At 39.0% G+C, this 21,515-nt stretch overlaps 1 protein-coding gene across 1 annotated transcript in view; it reads left to right on the top strand.

Moving 5' to 3' along the window:
- The window catches only part of PGM5 (phosphoglucomutase 5), a 71,944-nt gene extending 50,674 nt beyond the window's left edge, over nucleotides 1-21,270 (top strand). Inside the window, exons 7-11 of the mRNA XM_027634960.1 lie at nucleotides 42-157; nucleotides 5,329-5,464; nucleotides 6,418-6,601; nucleotides 9,863-9,997; nucleotides 19,732-21,270. Coding sequence (XP_027490761.1) covers nucleotides 42-157; nucleotides 5,329-5,464; nucleotides 6,418-6,601; nucleotides 9,863-9,997; nucleotides 19,732-19,821 — 661 coding nt within the window. The 3' untranslated portion in view covers nucleotides 19,822-21,270. The remainder of the gene's footprint in view (nucleotides 1-41; nucleotides 158-5,328; nucleotides 5,465-6,417; nucleotides 6,602-9,862; nucleotides 9,998-19,731) is intronic.
- The last annotated feature ends 245 nt before the right edge of the window (nucleotides 21,271-21,515 follow it).

Raw genomic sequence — 21,515 nt, 5'->3', positions numbered from 1 at the left:
TAAGAAAAGCACTGTCTTAATCTTGTGATGTTTTATTCCAGAGTGGCCAAAGTAATGAAGGTTCCTGTGTATGAGACACCAGCAGGATGGAGATACTTTTCCAATCTTATGGACTCTGGACGTTGTTCACTTTGTGGAGAGGAGAGTTTTGGCACTGGTAAGTAATACATACTCTAAAATTGCCACAGATTTTATTGACAACTTTTAATTTTCTGGATGCCTCAAGTCAAACCCAAAAGAATCAGAGAATTAACTGTTTTGTGCTGGAACTGTTTTGTGCTGGAGAACTGTCTGTTGTTCACATTTTGAGGGTCATCTTTCAACTGTGTGTCCATCACCTCCACCAGAGGTGTGAAAAATGCAGAAGACAGATGTTCAGAAGTGTCAGGCAAACTTATTACTGTGCAGACAGCTTTTGGAGGTGCCTGGCACTCTCTTCTGACTTGAATATAATGCAGAAAGGTTTCACTGGTTCCACTGTAATAGTCTTTTCACAGACTGCAACAGCATTTGGAGGGATTTTGCCCATATGGAAACCACGTGGTTTTTCCTAATGTGATTAGGTGTACAAAGTATGAGGATTGGTATTTCCAATGGTGTGTGTAAACAAACCTGTTACAAGCAACCCTTTTTGAAACATCACAATTACTCAAACCTCAGATAAAATCATCATTAGAAGAAATTCAGTTACGTATTACCATCTCTGTTTTCCCTGGGTATTTCTCCCTTATCTGTCACAAGAACCAGTCAAGCAACAGAATGCAAAATGAACAACAAATTTGAGTCATCAGAAATATAGTGCTGACAGGAAGCATTAGAGCAGACAATTAAAATATGTAGTCTGTAAATCTGCACAAATATGGTTTTAGTTTATGAGAAAAACTGAATAAATTTCAGAATGGGTCTTTTTTTTCTTTTGCTGGATTCTGGCACAGGATCATGTACTGGAATAACTTAACCATATACCTGGTTAATAGTTTATTCTATATTTTGATGTGAGTTCCATGGAGTTCTTTATTTTGAATGTGAAATTCTTTGGCTGCAGCTTTTTGTAGAAAATTATTTACCATGCAGTGAAACTTGTTACATTTTTCTCTAATTGAGTTAAGTCAAGTATTCAGTTTGTTGGTTGAGGTCAGTTAGAGCAGAATGCTACTTCTTTAAAAATGAGGATACCTTTAATCCATAGACATGCCACTCTATATGTCCTTTACTGTATAGATCTGAATGGACTGTGATGGAAGAACCAAAAATGTGTTAGATTTCTTTAGATGTCTGTAAGTAAGAAGGAAGAGAATTTAAATTAATAATGAATGTTAATTTTCTTTTTGTTGTGAATGGTAACCAATGTCCCATGATTAGCAACCTGGATGCCTTGACTAATCACTGTGAGTGGCGCAGGTTTGTATTGCCTTGAAGTATCTTTTGAATAGATACTTTCTCTACAGGGTGTTCTGCAAGGTCACTCAATGATTTTTAATTTGAAGAGAAGGGTAGGAAGATCTTGACCTGTCAGAATATACTGCTATTTGTTGTGGTGTGTTGTTGAACTCTGCCTCTATTTGCCCATGAGAGGTGTGAACTGGGAGTTTTCAACTCTCACTGCTTTTTGATGCTTTTTCACCAGGCCAGTTCTGTACCTCTTCCCTCTAAATATTTGAAGTTCCTCCTGCTCATGCAAAACCGGATACTTTCACGAAACTTCAGTGGGTTTAGAGGCACCAGGATGACCTCATTAGCACCTCAATTATTTTGAAAAAATATCGTACCATTAACATCATACTGAAGAAAGGGAAGTGTGGGTTTTAACTGGAAGGAACTTGTATGAGTTTTGATGGTGAGTTCCCATAGGCTGAAGTACATCTAGATACCTTAGCCCACAGAGTGCAGCATATCCTGCTTCATGCAGTTTTATCTCTAGAGGTATGTAAAACAAACAGGGGGGTTGAGATCTTGATCTACTGAAAAGTGAGGACATTGTGATCTGTATTGGCTAAGTTTATTATCCTCAATATCCGATAGTGGTTTAATTTGGGAAGGGAAACACTCATGGAGGTCAAGGAAGGGCATCTGGGGTTTGTCTGTTCCAGATAGGTAATAAAATTCCCCTAACTTCTCTCTGTTCTTACCCTTGACTTTTTCCTTTGCTTGTATCTTTCTGTAGGGCCCTAAAACAATTGCATTTTGTACTATAGCCTCTCTTCCAAATTTGCGGTTCCTATCTCCTGATCTCAGAACAGTCTCTGCATTCCTAGCACTCTCTGTATTCTTGTATTAATCTGGTGCTCCTATCCTATCTTTAATTCTTCAGATTACTGATAAACCCTGTCTCTTGTGAATTGAGAGGGTGCTTGAACAACGTATTGCTGCCAGGACGGAGAGTTGTTCTACAGCAATATCTCTGCATCGCAGTATGTTCTTGTCAGATGAACTTTATTGTACCTGCAGCACTTCAGTGCAGAAAGCCTTTTGACCTCCAGTTTAATCCAATTCCATCTAAAGGCAAATCTGGACCCTCAAGATTCAATCCCATGGGCATCCAGAGAACTTGAGCATGGGGTTTAAATTCTTCAGTGCATGTGTAGTTGCTGTGTAAAAAACACAGATGACAGGAAGAGAGTTCCTCAAGAGGTTGTGGAGTCTCCCTCACTGGAGACATTCAAGAACTGTCTGGATGCAATCCTCTACCATATGCTCTAGGATGATCCTGCTTGAACAAGGAGATTGGATCAGATGCCCTACTGTGGTCCCTTACCCATTCTGTGACTGTGTGACTATGTGATACTTACATAGGCAATTATGCAATGATTATGATGCCTAAAGTTTGTTTTTCTCCCTGCCTCATTTTCCTTATCATCTTTCAATTCAATGCAGCTGTCTGAAAAGTGTCCTCATATGCCAGCAGGTTTATTAGTAAAACATAGTCTGGTTTGTAGATGACCAATACTTCAGCGATGTGAGCTATTTTTAGCAGCAAATATTTATCTCGTTGCGAATCTTTTAATAATGTCCTAAGCTGTGTGACCCTCACAAGTTTCTGCCAGTATTGGGCATTTGAATCAATTTCACAGCTTCTGCTCAATCGTATCTATTTAGGGAGTTGAAACTTGGCAGTTCTTCAGCTTTCAGCATGGAATATTTATATAAATGTACCATATAGTAATCAGAGTGGGAAACTTGGTGCTCTGGGCAAGAGGAAGGAGTTTTAAAAAATCCACGTTCTATCATCAAACTGCATTGGAAAGCGATTGCCCGTGTACCCAGGTAATTTAGCCCAGCTGGTATTTCCAAGTAATGCAGAGCCCTGGTTTTATAACACAAGGGATTTTGCTCCGACAAGTAAATAAAAGCAAATTTTCTACTATAAAAGGACAAAAGATTTTGAAAACATCTCATAGAGCTGTGTTTCCTAAACTTGTTTTCTGGCAGCTGATCTTGGAACTCAACCAGTGCTTTAAAAACTTCTTCCATTTTTGTAGCAGTGTGGGGACCTTGTCAGATAAAGTTAGTAGCTTTCTGGCTCTATGACTAATGCCCAGCATACAGTTCAAAGAGGGGCATGAGTAGCAGCAATTAGTTTCTCAGTTTCATCAGAAAACTATTAATCAGGATTAGGGGAGCTGTGTGACTGATTTATCTCTCTGCAGTTTAAGCCACTTCAGTAATTGCTACAAATTCTATAAATTTACTTGCTTCGTTCCAAATTTCCAGATTCTATTAACATCAGCCACCTTTCCCTGAAAGATTATGCAGAAGAAGAACTAGTGGGGAATATAATTATGTGCTGTTGCTAAAATGAATGAAAGCCTCCAAAGAGGCATATGTGCATATGGCCCTCAAGGCTTGCTGTCCCTGTCAGAATTGGATATCTCAGATATCTAAGTTAGACGTAAAAGCCAGCATATACGGGCAACAGCTTTCAAAGAGCAGAAAAATCATAATATGAACATATTTGCATGAACTTACTTTGTTTCTCAAGCTACTACCTCTGAAAACTTTTCTTCCGTTTAAGCCTGTGTAAGCTGAGTACTTCTTTATGAATGGTAACATGCTCTGAGAATTTTTCCCAGGTTTTTCAGTCTGAGTCTGGACATAGCAATTGACTGTTGCAGCAGTAAAAAATAATCCATTTACATTATGGGAACTATGTCCTCTACCAGTAGCAAAATGCAGCTAACTGTGTGGACCTTGCAGGCTGTTATGTAAAACCACAGCACTGCAAAGCAGTCTTGCTGCAATAGGATTTTTGTGTTTGAGGAAGGAGGATACTTTGGAAAACAGGTTTTCAACCTAAAACTGTTTAGATTCCTCTCTGGAGGATTTTGCTGAGTATCTTCTGATGACACAGACAGTTCAACTGGTTGCCTCTATAAACAGTAGTTAATTAATGGAGAAAACAAAATGGAGAAAATGTCTGAATTACTGCACTTACTTTGTACTCAGGATTTCAATAATGTGCATCTAGACAGAAAACCATAAGGTTGCAGCTAACAAACTTCAGCCAAATCTAGTATATTATACCAGAGCAGTGGCCACATATTTGATCTCTCTTCAATTTTCATGAGTCTATGAGCTTATATAATTGTCTTCATTACTACTGAATGTCAGGGATTTTGGATCTTAATTGGATCTGAGACTATATGCTAAATCCTATGGGATATTGCAAAATTGTTACTGGTCTTCATTGTTGGAATAACTTCTCTCTTCTGAAATATAAACCTAGGAAGGGGTTTAGATCTGGGCATCCAAACATCTTTAGATGGTATAGAGAAATGTAGAAAGGAGGAAAAGTGCCATTCTCTGGTTTGCTTTGGGGTTTTTTTGCCAGAAAAATCTTTTCAAGCTCTTGGATTTTGTCCTGATGGGAGACCATGAACATTCTGAAAATTCTTTCACTGCAGCTTGACAGATGAACATCTGCAGAGATAAGAAGATGCTGTTGAGCATGACTGAACACAGAACATTCTGGTTCATGGCTAGGTTTGCATATCTAGCCCCATTCTGGAAAACAGTAGCAGAGGTGAAAACACCCTTCAGTGACCAGGAATCATGGCTAAAATTGTTTTCCGACTACTACTGTTTCTTTTCAAATACTTGTACATATTTTTATTTAACCTGAGAAATACAGATTTTGTCATGTATTAATAAATCATATTTTAAACTTCATTTCTGATTGTCTGACTGGAATATATTAGAGGTGCTGAGATTAGTACTATTGATGACTGTTATGTGACATACAAAGTTAAATTAGACATCTGCCCAGCTTCCTTACCTTGTTTTCTGATTTACAGTGATACCAAATAATGCACTTTATGTCTGTCTCTTTAGGGTCTGATCACCTTCGAGAGAAAGATGGACTGTGGGCTGTGCTAGTTTGGCTTTCAATCCTAGCAGCCCGAAAGCAGAGTGTGGAGGAGATTGTCAGGGATCACTGGGCAAAATTTGGCCGGCACTACTACTGCAGGTGAGAAAAATGAGGAAAAGGCTCAGGAACTTATGCAGTTGATAGGAGAATTCTGCTACAGTCATTGTTTGTTTAGATATGCTCAGCTGCACTTAGGTGTGCATTTGCTGAATGAAAATCTGCCATGGATTATCACTGTTCTGTAGGCAGGTTTTTCCTGATGAGTAAGTGGCAGAAGAAAGAACAGCATATATATGTTGCTGCTAGTATATGAGTAATTGAATTTTCTGATATTGAATGGCAGAAAGATTTTAATTATTTACTTGTGAAATATGTAGGTGTAGCTTGTTACATGACATTGAAAAAGAATCAATCTCAGTTACATTTACTCCTACATTTTTTTCTGCCAGTGCTTCCATATGACAGTGTTTTAGTGAAAACTGAAACTATGCCTACTTTCAATTTAGGATAATTCCTTCAAGGATCCAAACATTTACTTATTTTTATTAAGGTCTCAAAATGGTGAATTCTACATGTCTTTTACATTTTAGCTTCTGCCCCTCTCTTAAAACAGACTTAATACAGAGGAGCTTGCAATTTGTAAGGTTTTTTGCATATAGCTGTTCCTCAGAACTTGTAGCAAAGTTTTCTCTATCTCCCTTGTCTGTTGAGCACTGCACTGTGTCCTTAATTTTGGAAAGGTAGCTGTGTATCAGTGATGTTTTCTATGCTACTTTAGAAACTATGCATTTTCTGAATTATTTCTGTTGACTCAGAGTCAGGTGGCCAGTGCAGAACTGTTCTGCACACATGTAATAGTCAGATTGCACAGGACTTACACATGTGTGGTGATTTAATTTGCAATCAGTGCTCCATTGGTCCACTTCTATTTTTGAAGTGAGCAATAAATTGCTAATTTTGAGTATATAGAGTTCTGTGAAAGCAGAACTGTCTTCTCTGGGGCTCTGAGGACTTACTTCTTGATTCTGCCTTTTTTTTGATATATATACAAGGTTTGATTATGAAGCGCTGGAACCCAGAACAGCATATTTCATAATGAGAGACCTGGAAGCTTTGATCACTGACAAATCATTCAGCCATCAGCAGTTTGCTGTGGGTAACAGTATCTACAGTGTGGAAAGAACAGACAGCTTTGAGTTCGTAGATCCTGTGGATGGCACTGTGACCAAAAGACAGGTATGGCTGTAGTGATGGAGTAACAAGGTTTCGCAGTTGTCATGTTGTCTCCAACAGTGTTGTTTCTAAAGTTCAGCTGGCAAGACTGTCCATTTATTTATAGGGTGATGTTTTCTTTGCTTTGATAGATACTGCATTTTCTACTTAAGATTAGCTTGGTCTGGATAAGATAATCCACCTCTGGTTTAGCTTGCACTTGCTGTACATAATTGGAGACAGTAGCGTCACAGTGAACATAGGATGGGATGAAGTCTCTGTTGAGAGCAATGCATGTATAGGGAGGGTTCCCTTTCCAGAACAGTGGAAAATGTCATATAAAAAGAAGATCTTTTCTTTTTCTATTTTCTGTCTATGTGCATGTATTACAAAATTTTCTTTCTCTTAGTGACCCACAGGGTTTACATAATTAAGGTAAAATATCTATTGTAGCCAATAGCATGCAGAGGACTTTAGTAGATTGTACCCTCTGTGGGCACAATTGACTTCTCTAGTCCAAATCACCAGTTCCTTCTGGGCTCTGCCTATATTGAGATTCCTTAGCTATCAAGAACTGCAGTTCAAACTTAGCCTTCAGTGTTTTGAAACTCATTATATGCTCAAGAGTAACCATGCACTTTTGCCAAGTGTAAATGTATATTCAAGTATCTTGAATATGAGCTATGACTCATATTAAAATTTGTCCTGATTTTATGTTATTTATATTTTTTGTCCTGGTTTCTCTTGTTTTCTAATTACTTGACCTCACCAGATCCTAGCAAATGATATTACAAGCCATTAAAACTGTTGTCATGCCATTCTACTGAAAGTCTTTGTAGTTTACATTCATTGTTGCATCCAGAAAACATAAGCAGCTCATCTGCCACTGTGCTACTCTCTTTGTGTATTACTATTGAAACAAGATATGAGGATATTGTCATATCCAAGTCCAGTGGAAAATTATAGGCATGGCAGACTTGTGACCTGTGTACTTTAAAAAAACAGCTTGTGGATTTTCATTGCACTTTTCTTTCCCTTAATTTTCATCTAGAGCCCTTGCTCTATATTGGCATATAATTGCTAATTCATGTCACTGTGTAACACAAACAGAGAAACATGACTTGGCCTGTTTTCAGATGGACTCTGAAAAGGAGACCATAAAATCAGAAAGCATGTTTTGTCACAGGGAGAAGCTCTTAATTATTCAGAGTACAGTTCAACCAGTTTGCCTTTTGGCAAAGACACATTTCTAGCTCCGTGTGGAGCTCAGTGGGATTCTCCAAGCACGATAAAATAGGAGAGGATGTTGATCCATGCCAATGAAACAAGAGTTCACTGCTGCCATTCTCCTCAGGTAGTTTGCTCATCCTCTAAATGCAGATGCCTCTTCCAGGCTATCCTAAGCTTCATGTGGATTTTCCAGCTATGTATGCAGGAACTTGTTCCAAGTTTTGTTCCCTGGTAGGTAGGAGAGAGCACTTTATATTCAGTGAATGAAAAGCTGGCTACATGCTAATTAATCAGTGTTAATAAATTACATATTTGGAAAACAAATACAGCAACAAGAAAATAGGCCACAAATAATACACTAAGATTGTAGCTTCTAATTAATTTTATCTGTTGAAACACAGGAATATCACAGTGCAGTAATAAGGCATAACATTAAATTAAACATTCTACTGCTCTTGAAGACTGTTTTTATTTTTATTTTAAGTGCTGTTGTGCTAGCTTTTGCAAACACAAGCACATAACAATGCTGCTCCTGAGGATCCAGCAAGCCAGGAATGGAACCAGTTGCATTTTTTTGTGAAATTTGAATTATAAGGATGAAAGATACAAGTTGCCCATTCACTAAGAGACAGAAGGCTCTAGGGAGACCTTATTGTGGCCTTTCAGTACTTAAAGGGGGCTTGTAAGAAACATGGGGACAATCCTTTTAGCAGAGCCTGTTGCAACAGGACAAGTAGTAATGGCTTTAAACTAAAAAAGTAGACTCAGACTAGGTATAAGGAAGACTTTTTTTTTAGTGAGGGTGTTGAAACACTGGAATAGGTTGCCCAGATTGGTGGTGGGTGCCCCATCCCTAGAAACATTAAAGATCAGTTTGGATGGCACTCTGAGCAACCAGATCTTGCTCCTGGTCATTGCAGGGGGATTGGATGGGATGACCTTTAAAGGTCCTTCCAACCTAAACCATACTATGATTCTGTAGTTATCAACCAATCAATGCATTATATAGTGCTGAAGATGTTTTGGCATATAACTGAGAAAACAACGGTTTTACTTATTCTTTAGAATATTGGAGTACCGGGTTTCTAACATCAGTGTCTTCTCAAGGTGCTGATAAAACTGGAAGAACAAAATGCATCTCTTCTAATTCCCTTCTCTCATTTTTTAATGGTTTACTGCCTTTTAAACAAAAGTAACAAGGGTCTCAGTTTATGCACTAGGTGTTTGACAACAGCAAGGACTAAGGGGAACTGAAATTCAGTGGCAAAGCAGAGGTGACACTTAGTCTGAGGGTACCATTTACAGTTCTTCATATTAGTGCAGAACTGGTAGAATATTGCAACACTATAACTATTCATCTGTGCAGTTTGGTTCTCTGGCCTGAATGGCCCCCCTGTAGAGAAACTGTGGATCCAGGTATATAGACTCTGTTTTATATATGCTGTGCAAAATGGGGAAGGAAGAAAGAAAAAAAGAGGTGAAGATGGGAGCAAAGAGCAAATTCACAGTTAATTAATAAATTAATCAATCACTTTTATTATACACACAGTTAATATGCATTAATTAGTGTACTTGAAATTAATTACACCTAAAGTTTTCGAAGTTGTACTACAAACTTCTTGAAATTCTTGCAGTCAGATATTAGTGCGTGGTCTTTGAGGGCCAGCAGCTGGTCCTGTCTTTTGTATTCACTGCTGACAACTGGTTTTTGATCCTGGGATTCTGTATTTCTTAGGCCACTCATCCTTGGAGATATTATACCTATTTCTCAGGCCACCGATTTTGCGCTCTGCCACATAGAACAAGAACAAACCAGGTCAAGAAAATAAAAACAGCAGTAAGAGAGTATTTGTTATGAAGAGTGGGAGGGAATGTACAACATAATTTCTAGTCTTTAATGGAGAAAAAGAGGAATGAATGAGTTGTCCAAAGTTCCAGGGAAAGAGGAATTGCATCCAAATGCCTCTACCTTTCACTTTTTATTTTAAAGCAGTGAATGGTGATTTGTAAAGGTACTACCACCCTACATATGTGCTGTTTCTTCTTCTCTCTTAGGGGCTACGGATTATTTTTTCAGATGCTTCCAGGCTCATCTTCAGAATGAGTGCTTCAAGTCATGTGAGAGCTACTCTCCGGATCTATGCAGAGAGTTATGAAAAAGATCCTAGCCAACACAATAAGGAACCACAGGTAATGAAATAGGATTGTAGTACGTCAATAAGTAATAGCACTACCTCTGTAATAGCAGTGGCTATGGGTTCTCTTCTTTAATCAGAAGTAACACTCCGTGTTTGGACTTGTTTACTGTGTTTGTAGATGATTTTCCTAGTCTTGTAAATGTACTCACTTTGAGGCAGGAACAGCAGTTTTAATGTATGCTTGTGTAATATCTAACACAACAAGAAGGCACGCTAATATCTAGCACTCTCAAGGGCTGAGATGCCTGGTGATGAATTCTGAGCAAAGACTCCAGGTCTACTAAGACATTCTAGTTTGAATTTTTTTCACTATTTTTTAAAGGGTCATAATCCAAGTTCTAGAACAATATTTTAAAAATAAGATAACCATTTTTCAAGAAGATTGTCTGGAAGTCAGGGCATCCCAAGGATTCCTCATGGTGAGACTACAGTTAGGAAATATGGATGCCAGATGCTAAACAATGTAGAGATTCCTTTTAAGGGAAAGACTTGCAGTTGTCTAAGAATTATATCATAAACAGACTTTTTCCTAAGAAGAGTGAATGTTGAAAGCAAGTTACTGTAAAGTACAACAGATGCCTAGAGCAATTAATAAAAATCGTGTTTCACACACTCAGATTTTTCCCAGGAAACCACCTTTATGCTGTGATATACAAGAGAGGACTAAGTATGTTTCATGGAAAAGAGGTTAAGCATTTGGTTGTGGTAAATCAAAACATTGTAGTTTTAAGTCCCCTGTAGCCTGTGTTCATGACTGGAATGCAAATGCAAATGTCCCAAAACATAAAAGCTTTCAAATGCGTTTGAACCCTAGGTAAATGTTTGGTGTTGCCTTTTCACCAGATTCTCACCATAAACTTAGCAAGTTTCTTCTTGTGCTGTTAAACATTGTCTATCAGTCACAAAAAGTGCTTCAGTTTTTGCAGAAATGTTGCAGACTCCATGCCTGCAGATATGATCTATTAATTTTATTTACTTTTATTTTTAAGTAACAGTTTGCATCCTCAGTAACTTCTTGGATAGAATACTTATAACGTTAAAGCTCTGACAGAGTGAAGGACCTTTTTTTGGCAATTTTATTGGTTTTCTGTGTATCCAGATTTACTCAGCTAGCAAGATCATTGATGTATTTTGACTAGGGAAGAACACTACTACAACCCCATTTACAGCTGCAACTGTGTTGGATTTACATGGCAAGGTTTTGATAGCAAGGGGGCTACAGGGGTGGCTTCTGTGAGAAGTTACCAGAAGCTGTCTCCTTGTCAAAAAGAACCAGTTCCAGCTGGCTCCTAGATGGACCGACCACAGCCTCAAGCTGAATTCCATTTTTCTTGAAGGCTCCTTTCAGGTACTGGAAGGCCGCAGTTAGGTAACCCTGAAGCCTCTTCTTCTCCAGGCTGAACAAATCCAGTTCTCTCAGCTTTTCCTCATAGGTAAGGTGCTCTATCCCCCTAATCAGCTTAATGGCCCTCCTTTGGACTCACTCCAACAGATCCATGTCCTTCTTGAGCTGAGCACCCTTGAAGGTACAGAGTACTCCAGGTGGGGTCTCACCAAGAGCAGAGTACAGGGGCAGAACCACCTCCCTTGACCTGCTGGCCACACTGCTTTTGATAGAGCCCAGAATACATTTTGCTTTCTGGTTGGCAAGTCCACATTGCTGGGTCATGTCCAGCCTCTCATGCACCAGAACCCCCAAGACCTTCTCAACAGGCCTGCTCTCCATCTGTTCATCCCCCAGCCTGTATTGATACCGGGATTTGCCCCGACCCAGGTGCAGCACCTTGCTCTTGGTCTTATTAAACCTCATGGGATTCCCATGGACCTACTTCTCGAACTTGTCCAGGTTCCTATGGATGGCATCCCATCCTTCAGGTGTGTCAACTGCACCCCTTGGCTTGGTGTCATCTGCAAATTTGCTGAGGGTGCACTTGATCCCCTTGTCTGTGGTCAATTATGAAGATATTAAATAACACTCATCCCAGTATGGACCCTTAGGGACACCACTTGTCACTGACATTCTTTAGGACTCTTAGCTGGTGACCCCTACCCTCTGGATTCCACCATCCAACCAATTTCTCATCCATCCAACAGTCCACCCATCAAATCCATCTCTCTCCAATTTAGAGAGAAGGATATTGCGGGGTACCATGTCAAAAACTTCACAGAAGTCCAAATAAGTGACATCTGTAGCCCTTTCCTTGTCCACTGCTGTAGTCACTCCACCCTAGAAGGTCATTCAGTTGGTCAGGCAGGACTTACCTTTTGTGAAACTCTGCTGGCTGTCCCGAATCACCTCCCTGTCCTCCATGTGCCCTAGTATAGCTTCTAGGAGGATCTGTTCCATGATCTTCCCAGGGACAGAGAGGAGGTTGACAGATTGGTAGTTCCCAGGGTCTTCCTTTCTATCCTTTTTAAAGATGGGTACGTTTCCCCTTTTCCAGTCACCTGGGACTTCACCTGATTGCCACGACTTTTCAAATATCATGGAGAGTGGCTTTGCAACTGCATCAGCCAACTCCCTCAGTCTTGTGCAGTCTATATTGGGTACTCCTTAAATGAGATGCAGTGAATCACAGATGTTGCAAATATTTTTGCCGAAGACTAGTAAAGAACATGCTAGTTAGCTACAGAATTATGAGATTAGCAGCAGCCAGGATTTTGGGACATGAGTTGTTTCTTTGTGTTTTAATTGGAAAAGGCAAGCCAATTAAAAAAAAGAAAAAAAAAGGTCAAAAATATGTCTTGATCATCAAACACTGAATTTCCGAAACGATTTTTGAATGGCAAGTAGCAGAGGAAAAAACAAACTGATTTGCATGTGGACCTTGTTTGGTATGTGAAAATATTGTGGTACATATGGTTGTATATATGAGTGATTATATAAAGTGATTGACTGTGATGTGAGTTTATCCAAGAGCTGAGAACTGAAATCAACAATCCAGAAGTCCTCGCATCCGCTGTCATTTAACAGGGATAAAATGAAGGGAGTCTATATGGTTCTGTCAGGACATTGATACAACCTTAAGCACAAGCACAGTTTACTAGAGAATTATTACCTCTCTTTACTTTTGAAACATTGAGTCTTTTAGCATGGCTCTGGTCAGCTATTAAAACATACAGTATGGTCTAGAAAAATCATATAAAGTTGTTCTGGCTTTGTCTGGGTTAGTTTTCTTCTTAGTAGCTGGTAAAGTGCTGTGTTTTGGGTTTGGTATGAGAATAATGTTGATAACACAATGATGTTTTAGTTGTTGCTGAGTAGTGCAGTAAGTATGTTAAGGACTTTTCAGTTTCCCATGCTCTGCCAGTGAGGAAGTGCACAAGAATCTGGGAGCGAGCATAACTTTGACAGATGACTTGAATTGACCAAAGGGTTATGCCATACATCAGGATGCCACGTTCAGTATATAAACTGCAGGGAGTTGGCTGTGAGGGGCTGATCACTGCACAGAGACAGGCTGAGCACAGTCAGTGGGTGGTGAACTGTTGTACTGTGCATCACTTGTGGGGTTTGTTTGCATTTTATTCCTCTCTCTTTTTCCTTTTATTATTCATATTATTATCATATTTTAGTTTATTTCAGTTATTAACCTGTGCTTATCTCAACCCACGGGTTTTGTCTTTTCCAATTCTCTGCCAATCTCACCAGGGGCAGGGAGTGAGCAAGCAGCTGCGTGGTACTTAGTTGCTGGCTGGAGTTGAACTACACTATACAGTGAACAAATTTTAAATCATCTGAGACTGCAATGGAAATAGATCATGTGAGAGTAATTATAAAATATTTCATGAATCAAAGAAATTAGTTCACTAAACCTTATCTTTGCTTATAGCTCTTTGGACATACTAGAAAAGAACTAATCTGTTGTAAACATAGATGTTTCCATGCACCACTCAGTTTACATTTTCTTCCTATCCATTTCACCCATCATGCCTGCCCTCCTCTATTCTAGGGGCAGAACTGACTTTCTGACCTTTATTATTATTTTATTTGAGTTGACCGGGAGACATCTCTGAGCAGAGAGGTCAGTTTCCTTTTTTCCCCGTGGAGAGTGTGCTGCTTCGTGGTAATAAACCTCACCACCAGTGCTGTGGATATTACAAAGTAGGTTCAGTTTGTTCCACGATGAACATCTGCATTGCTTAGATCTTTTAGGACAGGTGGCTGTGGCATAAAACTTTCCGAAGACTTCTGGGTTTTTTTGGAGTGCAAGGCCAAAGCAGCTTGAGCTGAGCTTTGTGTTGAGCCCCTAAGGCAGAAGCTCTGCAGGAGGTACAGCTGGGGTGCCAGACGTCAGTGAAGTGCTAAGCTCCCTTTGTAGTTGTTTCATTCCATTCTTTGTGTCTCTCGAATCACTTTAGTGTTGCTTTGTAAGTGTATTAGTTTGACTTTTAAAATGTATTAAAGCCGAAGGAAAAGCTCCTTCTGATAAATAAGGCCATCAAAACGTGCTTTGGGGGATTTGCCCCTCTCTTCTGCCTTTGTTTTTCTTTCATTTAGTTCATATGATAGTGATTCTGTTGCCTAGGTTACAGAGCGCTAACAACAGCTTTAAGCAGTCACATGAAGCAGGGGAAAATGATGTGTAAGCAGGAAGAGGTAAGAAAGGAAGGAGTTATTTCTCAGTTTCCCTGTGTCCTTGTTCTAGCTGTCTCATTACCCTGACCTGTCTGAGCAACCTCTCGTGTGATGTTTAAATGATAAAAAGAGAAGAACTGAGAAATAATTTAAGTGTTAGGAGAGAAAAGGATTTCTAGACCATATCTGAAATGTCAAGGCTTATCATGATTTATACAATGATAACACCACCTAGCAATTACCAATGTTGTTGAATTCAAGGCATTCTGCAAGTATGTTTTTCTCAAGGCTGCCGTTATAGAGAACTACTTTAATTTGTACTAAAACTGATAGGCAAACAATTGAAGACATAGAATTTGAGGTTTGATAGCAGTTTTTAGAGAGAGAATATACACAGATGGTAAAGACTTGGCACATCTTTTATCATGACAGAACACGAGGAGTTAAACTATAGCCCTTTTTTGACAACTTCATTCTGTACTAACCCACTTATTTATCTTTCTTTAATTCTGAGCCATTAACATTTGTTCCAGGGAGGTGCATTCTTTTGGAACATGGAGTACTATGCCAGCACTGCTTAGAAATCTGTCACAAGGTCCGAATGCTTGATCTGAAATAATTACTTTCTGTATGTGTCTTTTTGACTATTAGTATTTCAGGTGCCTAGGTGTCTAGTCATACAAGGTTTAACCAATTTTTGCTGAATCTTTTTCCCCAGTAGGACACTCTTTTAAGACTGGCTAATTCAGATGGCCTTACATTACTTCTCTATGTGGTTACAAGGAGTATGTTGTTTAATGTTTAATGGTTTTACAAATAATAACATACATACAAATATAATAACTTTGATCCTAGTGTTCCACTGTGTACCTTCACTTGTGTATATGTAAAGCTGAGAGAGCCCAGAAGAGCACTGGTGGACACGATGCTGAATGCAAAATGCAGATGGGTGCAGTAAGAGAAGACAGAGCAAAAGTTTGAGAACAATAAAAGGGAGTTGTTAGTGAACCTGATGTTCACTAAAACATTTAGATACTATTTGAAAGTATTACCATTCCCTTAGTGTTTGTTTGTTTTATTTGTCCCAGATAAATTCTGCGGAATTCTGTTCACTGATGAGACCAATGGGGCAACTTGTTTTTGAGACTGTGAAAAATGAATTTAAGATCTATGGAAAATATCTGTGCATAGACTGTGTAAAATTGCTTTTCCTAATAAGACTGAAATTCATTGCAGGCTTGGGGAGAAGCTAAAGAGCCCCATGGGCTTTCCAGGCTAAGGCTGGACAGCTGATTTTGCATCAGAACTGCATGAACTTGTGATGAAATTCGGCAGGTTTTAGCATAAAAGCTACACGTAGAAGGCTTTCACAAGGTGTTTCTTGACATATAGGTGGCATTTATGCACCTATTCTGAGAAAATTATTTTCTGAAGCCAAACTCCGGAGACATGCAGAGCTTTTAACCTGCAAGCAGGTACATTTCAGCCCTGCCTAACCCTTGATAAACCACATGCATCATGGGACAAATCTTATGTGAGACCTTGATTAGAAGAGCATGAGTTGTATGGAATTTTCTTGCAAGATCACAGGGAGAAAAAACACTACATGAGCCAAGCAGGAATGATATGCTTCTGACAGCTCTGGTACAGATTATTCCCTAGGAAAAGGCTTTTAATCTTTATTTGCCTGATGTTAGATATCTGCTTGCTTGATTTATTTCGTGGTACAAGTAATCATTGCTACCAGTTATTTTTTTAGAGATATAACTTCTATCTGTGGTTACTAAAGCAAAATTCTGATTAAATCAGTTCTGTAAATTTTCAATTCTTTAATTTTGTCTAAAGGGTAACATGCCATATCTCCTAAAAAGTTGCCAAGAGATAAATGTGTTATTTAACGTACTGAGTGGTTGCAATTGTTTTTTGAGCCGGCATGTCAATCATAAAGTTTTACAATTTCTTAAGTAGAAAGAACCATTTGAAAAATATTTTTAAATCAAGATCTCTTTGAGATATAGAAGGCTTTCTAGAGTCGTATTAATGATAAGTGATTGCTGGCTGGGATTTATCTGTTGCAACTGAAGTGTAAATTATTCATGGCAGAGGTAAAGAAGCTTTTAAAAGGCATGTGCAGTTCTAGTTCCTTGTTATTCTGTCCTGCTCTTGCCATTCCAAATATAATGCACTTTCACTTTTTTGTATCTTCTGGATGACGAAAATATAGTTAAATTGAAGTATGAGACGACAGAATTAGAAAAGGACTTTCTCTGTTGAGAAGTGTGATTGTAACAAGAAGAACATTTAGTAACAAGTGAAATCATTTGGGAAAAGTGCAGCACCTAAATTGTTTATGTAAATGCATGTCACATAAACTCATTTCGTTTTGTGTTTTGTTCCAGCATTGTATAAAGTGTTCTTTGTTTATTTTTTAATTTTAATGTTGAATGCTTTTGTTGCTTAAGAAAGCAGAGTCTAGTGAAACTGGTCAGCAGGGTTGTTTTTTAAATTTTCCCTTTGTTTTAGATTACATAAGGAAAAGGTTTCTTAAAGGAGTGCCAGAGACGTTCATATGCTTTGGTGTCATCCAGACCTTATAGATTGGCATATTTTAATATTTACTTTTGCAGCATTTGCTCACAGATGTGAATTTGTGTTCTGCATATTAATCTTCTCTAAGTATGTTTGACTTTAATAGACTTGTGTTCTGCTTCAGTAATTATTCACTAGATAGATATCTACAAATATGGAGCTTTTTTTACAATAACATGTCAGACCACTCACGCTTGTGCATTACTAAGTTTAATCATAAACTCACTGGACACCAATGGCATTCAGTAGTCATTACTGCATGACTACTTGCACAGCTAGTCTCTTCAGTCTTTTGATTGAACCATTGTCATGGTTTGAGATAGCCCCAAAATCTAATTCTCTAGCTCCATCCCCCCTCCCACATCTCAACCTAATGTGAGATGGGTTTTTCCAGACAAAACACAAACAGACTCAGAATGGGGGAAAGGGAATATATTACAATGACTGTACAAATAAATACTAAAACACATTATACACACGATCACAACTATCTCTACCATGACATATAGTATTTACAATGGATCAGATCTCTTCTCCCCTCCAAATAAAAGTCCAGGAGGGAAAGAAGGACAGATCCCCTCCAGTCTCTCAGGACAGCAGCTTCTTCTAAGGCAGCAGGTTCTCCTCATCTCATGCATGCAGCAGTAACTGGATTGTTGTAGCTGGATCTCTGTTCAATACACACAAGGGGGTTTCCAAGCCCCTCGGCTCTCCTTCGGTCCAAGCGAAGGCCTCACCTGTGGGCTGCCAGCAGGGACCAGACTCGCGTCACCACAGGTATATCACAAAATGCAGGGGCATCTTCGTGAAAGTCCCTTCCTCAGGGGATTCAAATTCCCCTTTGCAGAGCTCCGTGCTCTGTCTCAAGGCTGCTAGCTTAGCAGCAGCAGCGAGGGGGGCCACGGTCAACCCCCCCCCGCATTCCTTCTCCATCCCGGTCCAGCTTCAGGACGCCTTTGAGCTTCTCAGCTCCTCTCTGCAGTGCATGCTGCACTTCAAGGCTCTTTCAAGCAAGAGTCCATCATCTTCCTCGTTTCCAGGAGGTCTCAAAGGAGTTTTAGGGGTTTGGTACAGTTCCTACCCCCAGAACTCCGAAGCTCTGCTGCGGGCTCTCTTCTCCTCAACTCTCCTTCCAGGAGTCTTCTCTACCGTGCTGCATGTCTCTGTTGCTCCGTCTTATCTCTTCTGGCTCTCTGCTACCGCTTCTCCGGTCAGTGCCAGCTCGGCTGCTGCTTCTCCGGCCACTGCCCAGTTTGGAGAAAACATCTCCCAGCTCACAACTACAGGTACCTAGCCCAGCTTTATGCTGTTCTAGGTCCCTGTAGCCCCATCTGGGGCTGGGGGGGGCCCCAGAGGCCCCGAGGGGCTCCGGGCCCCTTTCCTCGAAGCTCTACTACAACATGGCTACTTCTTCTACCAACCAAACTGCAACTCTTCTCTTCCGGTGCTTGTGATATGTTTACATTTCTGCAGGAGCGCTCATTGGGCAGAACTTCAAAACTTCCAGGGGTTTCCACCCCTGGGGGTTACCACTTTTCAGCCTCTGGGGGAAAACAAGGTTCAAACCACTATAACCATTTGACTGCTTGTGTAAATAAAGTAAACACCTCATCCTGTCAAAAACTGTTAGGTGGCTGAAACAGATTAAAAGTATTGATTATATTAAGGTTATAAAAATATATCTGTAAATTTAAGCTCTCCAGAATTACTGTTTTGTTTCATTTCTTTTTCAAGCCTGAAGTGTTTGAAGCCAGAATTAGTTTATTTGAAAGGGACATCCAGGGGAAATCTCTAAGGGTCAGAGAATTAACTCATTAGTTTGGTAACCAAATATACAATTCTCTGAAAAGTAGGTTTTCACACAAAACTCAGCTGTGTCTATCTTTGTGTATCATTTAATTAACTGAAAGAAGATTCAATTGCCATTTGAAAAATTGTATTTTACTTGGTTTTCACATGGTACTATCATAATAATTACTTGCACTCATCCATCTGGGCATGTGTATGGCCATTTAATAAGGTCTGTAGCCTGAAACTTGAAAATTCATGCTCTTATGTTGGAATTTATCCTATCAACATGTGGTATTACTCAAAACACACTTCTGTGAATTCTGTTTGGGTAGTTGTTACAGTACCTTCTGACCTTAAGCTTCACAGAGTAAGTGTGTTTGGGAGGAAAATATCATCTGTGTGGCTTCCGCTTATCAGAATGGAAACAATTCTACTTTAGTACAATTTTTTCTAGTTTTTTTGTACAGCAGATTTCACAAGAGCTCCACAAGTCCTGTGACATAGGAACATCAGTACAGTGTATTTAGCGGTTTCTCTTTTCTGCATAGCTTAGGTATAGTCAGTGTAACACTTCACAAAACATGCTAAACATGATACTTCATTATGCCAAGTATAACTGTATAGACACTATGGCTGTGTCAGTTTTTCATATTATTAAATTATTTACTATTATTATATAATTCTACAGTTAAAAGAAGGATTTATAAATGTCAGATGTCTTTTGTTATTTATGCTTAATGTAATTCACTGTATTTCTCCCTCTTTAGGCTGTGCTGAGTCCCCTTATAGCAATCGCACTGAAAATATCTCAGATTCATGAGAGGACAGGACGAAAGGGACCCACTGTCATTACCTGAAGCTACAGAAGATTGTTAAACCAGGGCCAAAAGAGAAACAGCAAGGAAGAGACTGAACCTTGTTAAGACTTGTTAGCCATTTGTGCCTTGTGTGATTTTAAAGTTTTCTTGGGGAGAGAGGCAGGGTGGGAACTAAAATTCAATATAACATCGAGTATAATCACTTGCATTGATCTCCAGAAGCAATAGTATATTGACTTCTTTGTTTTACCTGCAATATCTTAATTTCAGATAACAATATAACCAAAGAGGCCTTAATCTTCAAATGTTGTCAGCAGTGTGACAGAAAATGACAACTGCTTGGTTTTGAATGCTGTGATAAAAGTTGGAGAAATTTCAATTACGGAGAGAGGGGGAGGAGTTGCAAAGCAAAGACATACTTGGTGAATATTGTTTGGGAATATTGTCACCTTCTTGTCAGTTTATAAAAAGCATGCAGAGCATGTATGAGCACGTCATAAGGGCTGTATACTGAACTATGTATTTCGTCACTGGACAACTATGCCTCCTCTCCTGCCTTTCCTGTTGCTCACAGAGTCACACTGACAGCAGTGTTGTATACACATTTACACATGCTCCCAAAGAAGGGGTTATTCCGTATTTTTTTACCCCTGCTTTTAAAACATATCAATGTGACTTGTGCCTTTAGATTTTCCAGATTTTTTGACTCTTTGGTTGTTTTCCTCCAAAGGGAGGCATTTGTGCTATGGAGCTGATTTTATCCTTCCAGCACTATGTTGGCTATGGAATCTGACTGTCTTTTGCAATATTCCTCATGTCAGGAGATGATACTGGTTCTTACTGTGTTTGAAAGGTAATTATTGCAAGTTCAGCAATTCTTTATGAAGGAGTTACAGAAGTCTTTGGAATACTCATGCTCCACTACTACAAAGTGAAGTAAGTGAACAGGGGATTAAAAAAACTAATAAATTAAATAGAAATACTTGACTGATTCACTAGCTGAACACGATTTCTGTTAGATTCTTAGTAACAGTGGATCATGGAATAAAAATTTGGGGAGTGCAAAAGGCGTCTCAGCATAGATCTGAGAAGGCTGTTGGGGATATGGACATCAGCATTTTTCTGCTTGTGAAATGATACTGTGGTTCTAGCTACAATACTGTGCCCTGAAGAAGAACACAAACACTTTGCATGTCATTTGTTTCAAAGCTTTGCTTTGTTGTTCGCTTGTATCATTCATCAGGGTGGCTTTGTGCAACTTGCCTCTTTACAGTGTATTTTAATTCATTGTGGTTGTCAAATTTTAGTGCAATTTATATAATATTGCAGCAAAGGAAATTGTTTTTATTTCTTTCAACACTTCTGTCAAAAAAAGGCTATGGCACTTAGTACACAATAAAGAGTAATGCTGTATATCTGTCTTAAAATGTAATTGTGGACAAGACACACTGCACTTTGAAGCATCCTAATAAAACTGCCTTTAATACAGTTACATTATTACTTAATTGAATCTAAACGAATGAGGTACTAATGTTGTCACATGCTATCCTACCTTACCATTACATATTCCCATAAACCAAATGAGATTTTAAGACTTTAGTTCTTTTTATAAAGATTTTTCTCTTATATGACAGTGGCATTCTCACACAGTTTGGACATCTGCTTTTGAGTGTAAGAGTATTCATCTTTACAGAAACCTTGCAAAGAACATTTCTGGAAGAAACTTGGTTTAT

Source organism: Corapipo altera, unplaced genomic scaffold (assembly GCF_003945725.1).
Source record: "Corapipo altera isolate COAL_440 unplaced genomic scaffold, ASM394572v1 61411, whole genome shotgun sequence".
Taxonomy (NCBI): domain Eukaryota; kingdom Metazoa; phylum Chordata; class Aves; order Passeriformes; family Pipridae; genus Corapipo; species Corapipo altera.
This window is presented reverse-complemented; position numbering and strand designations above follow the sequence as displayed.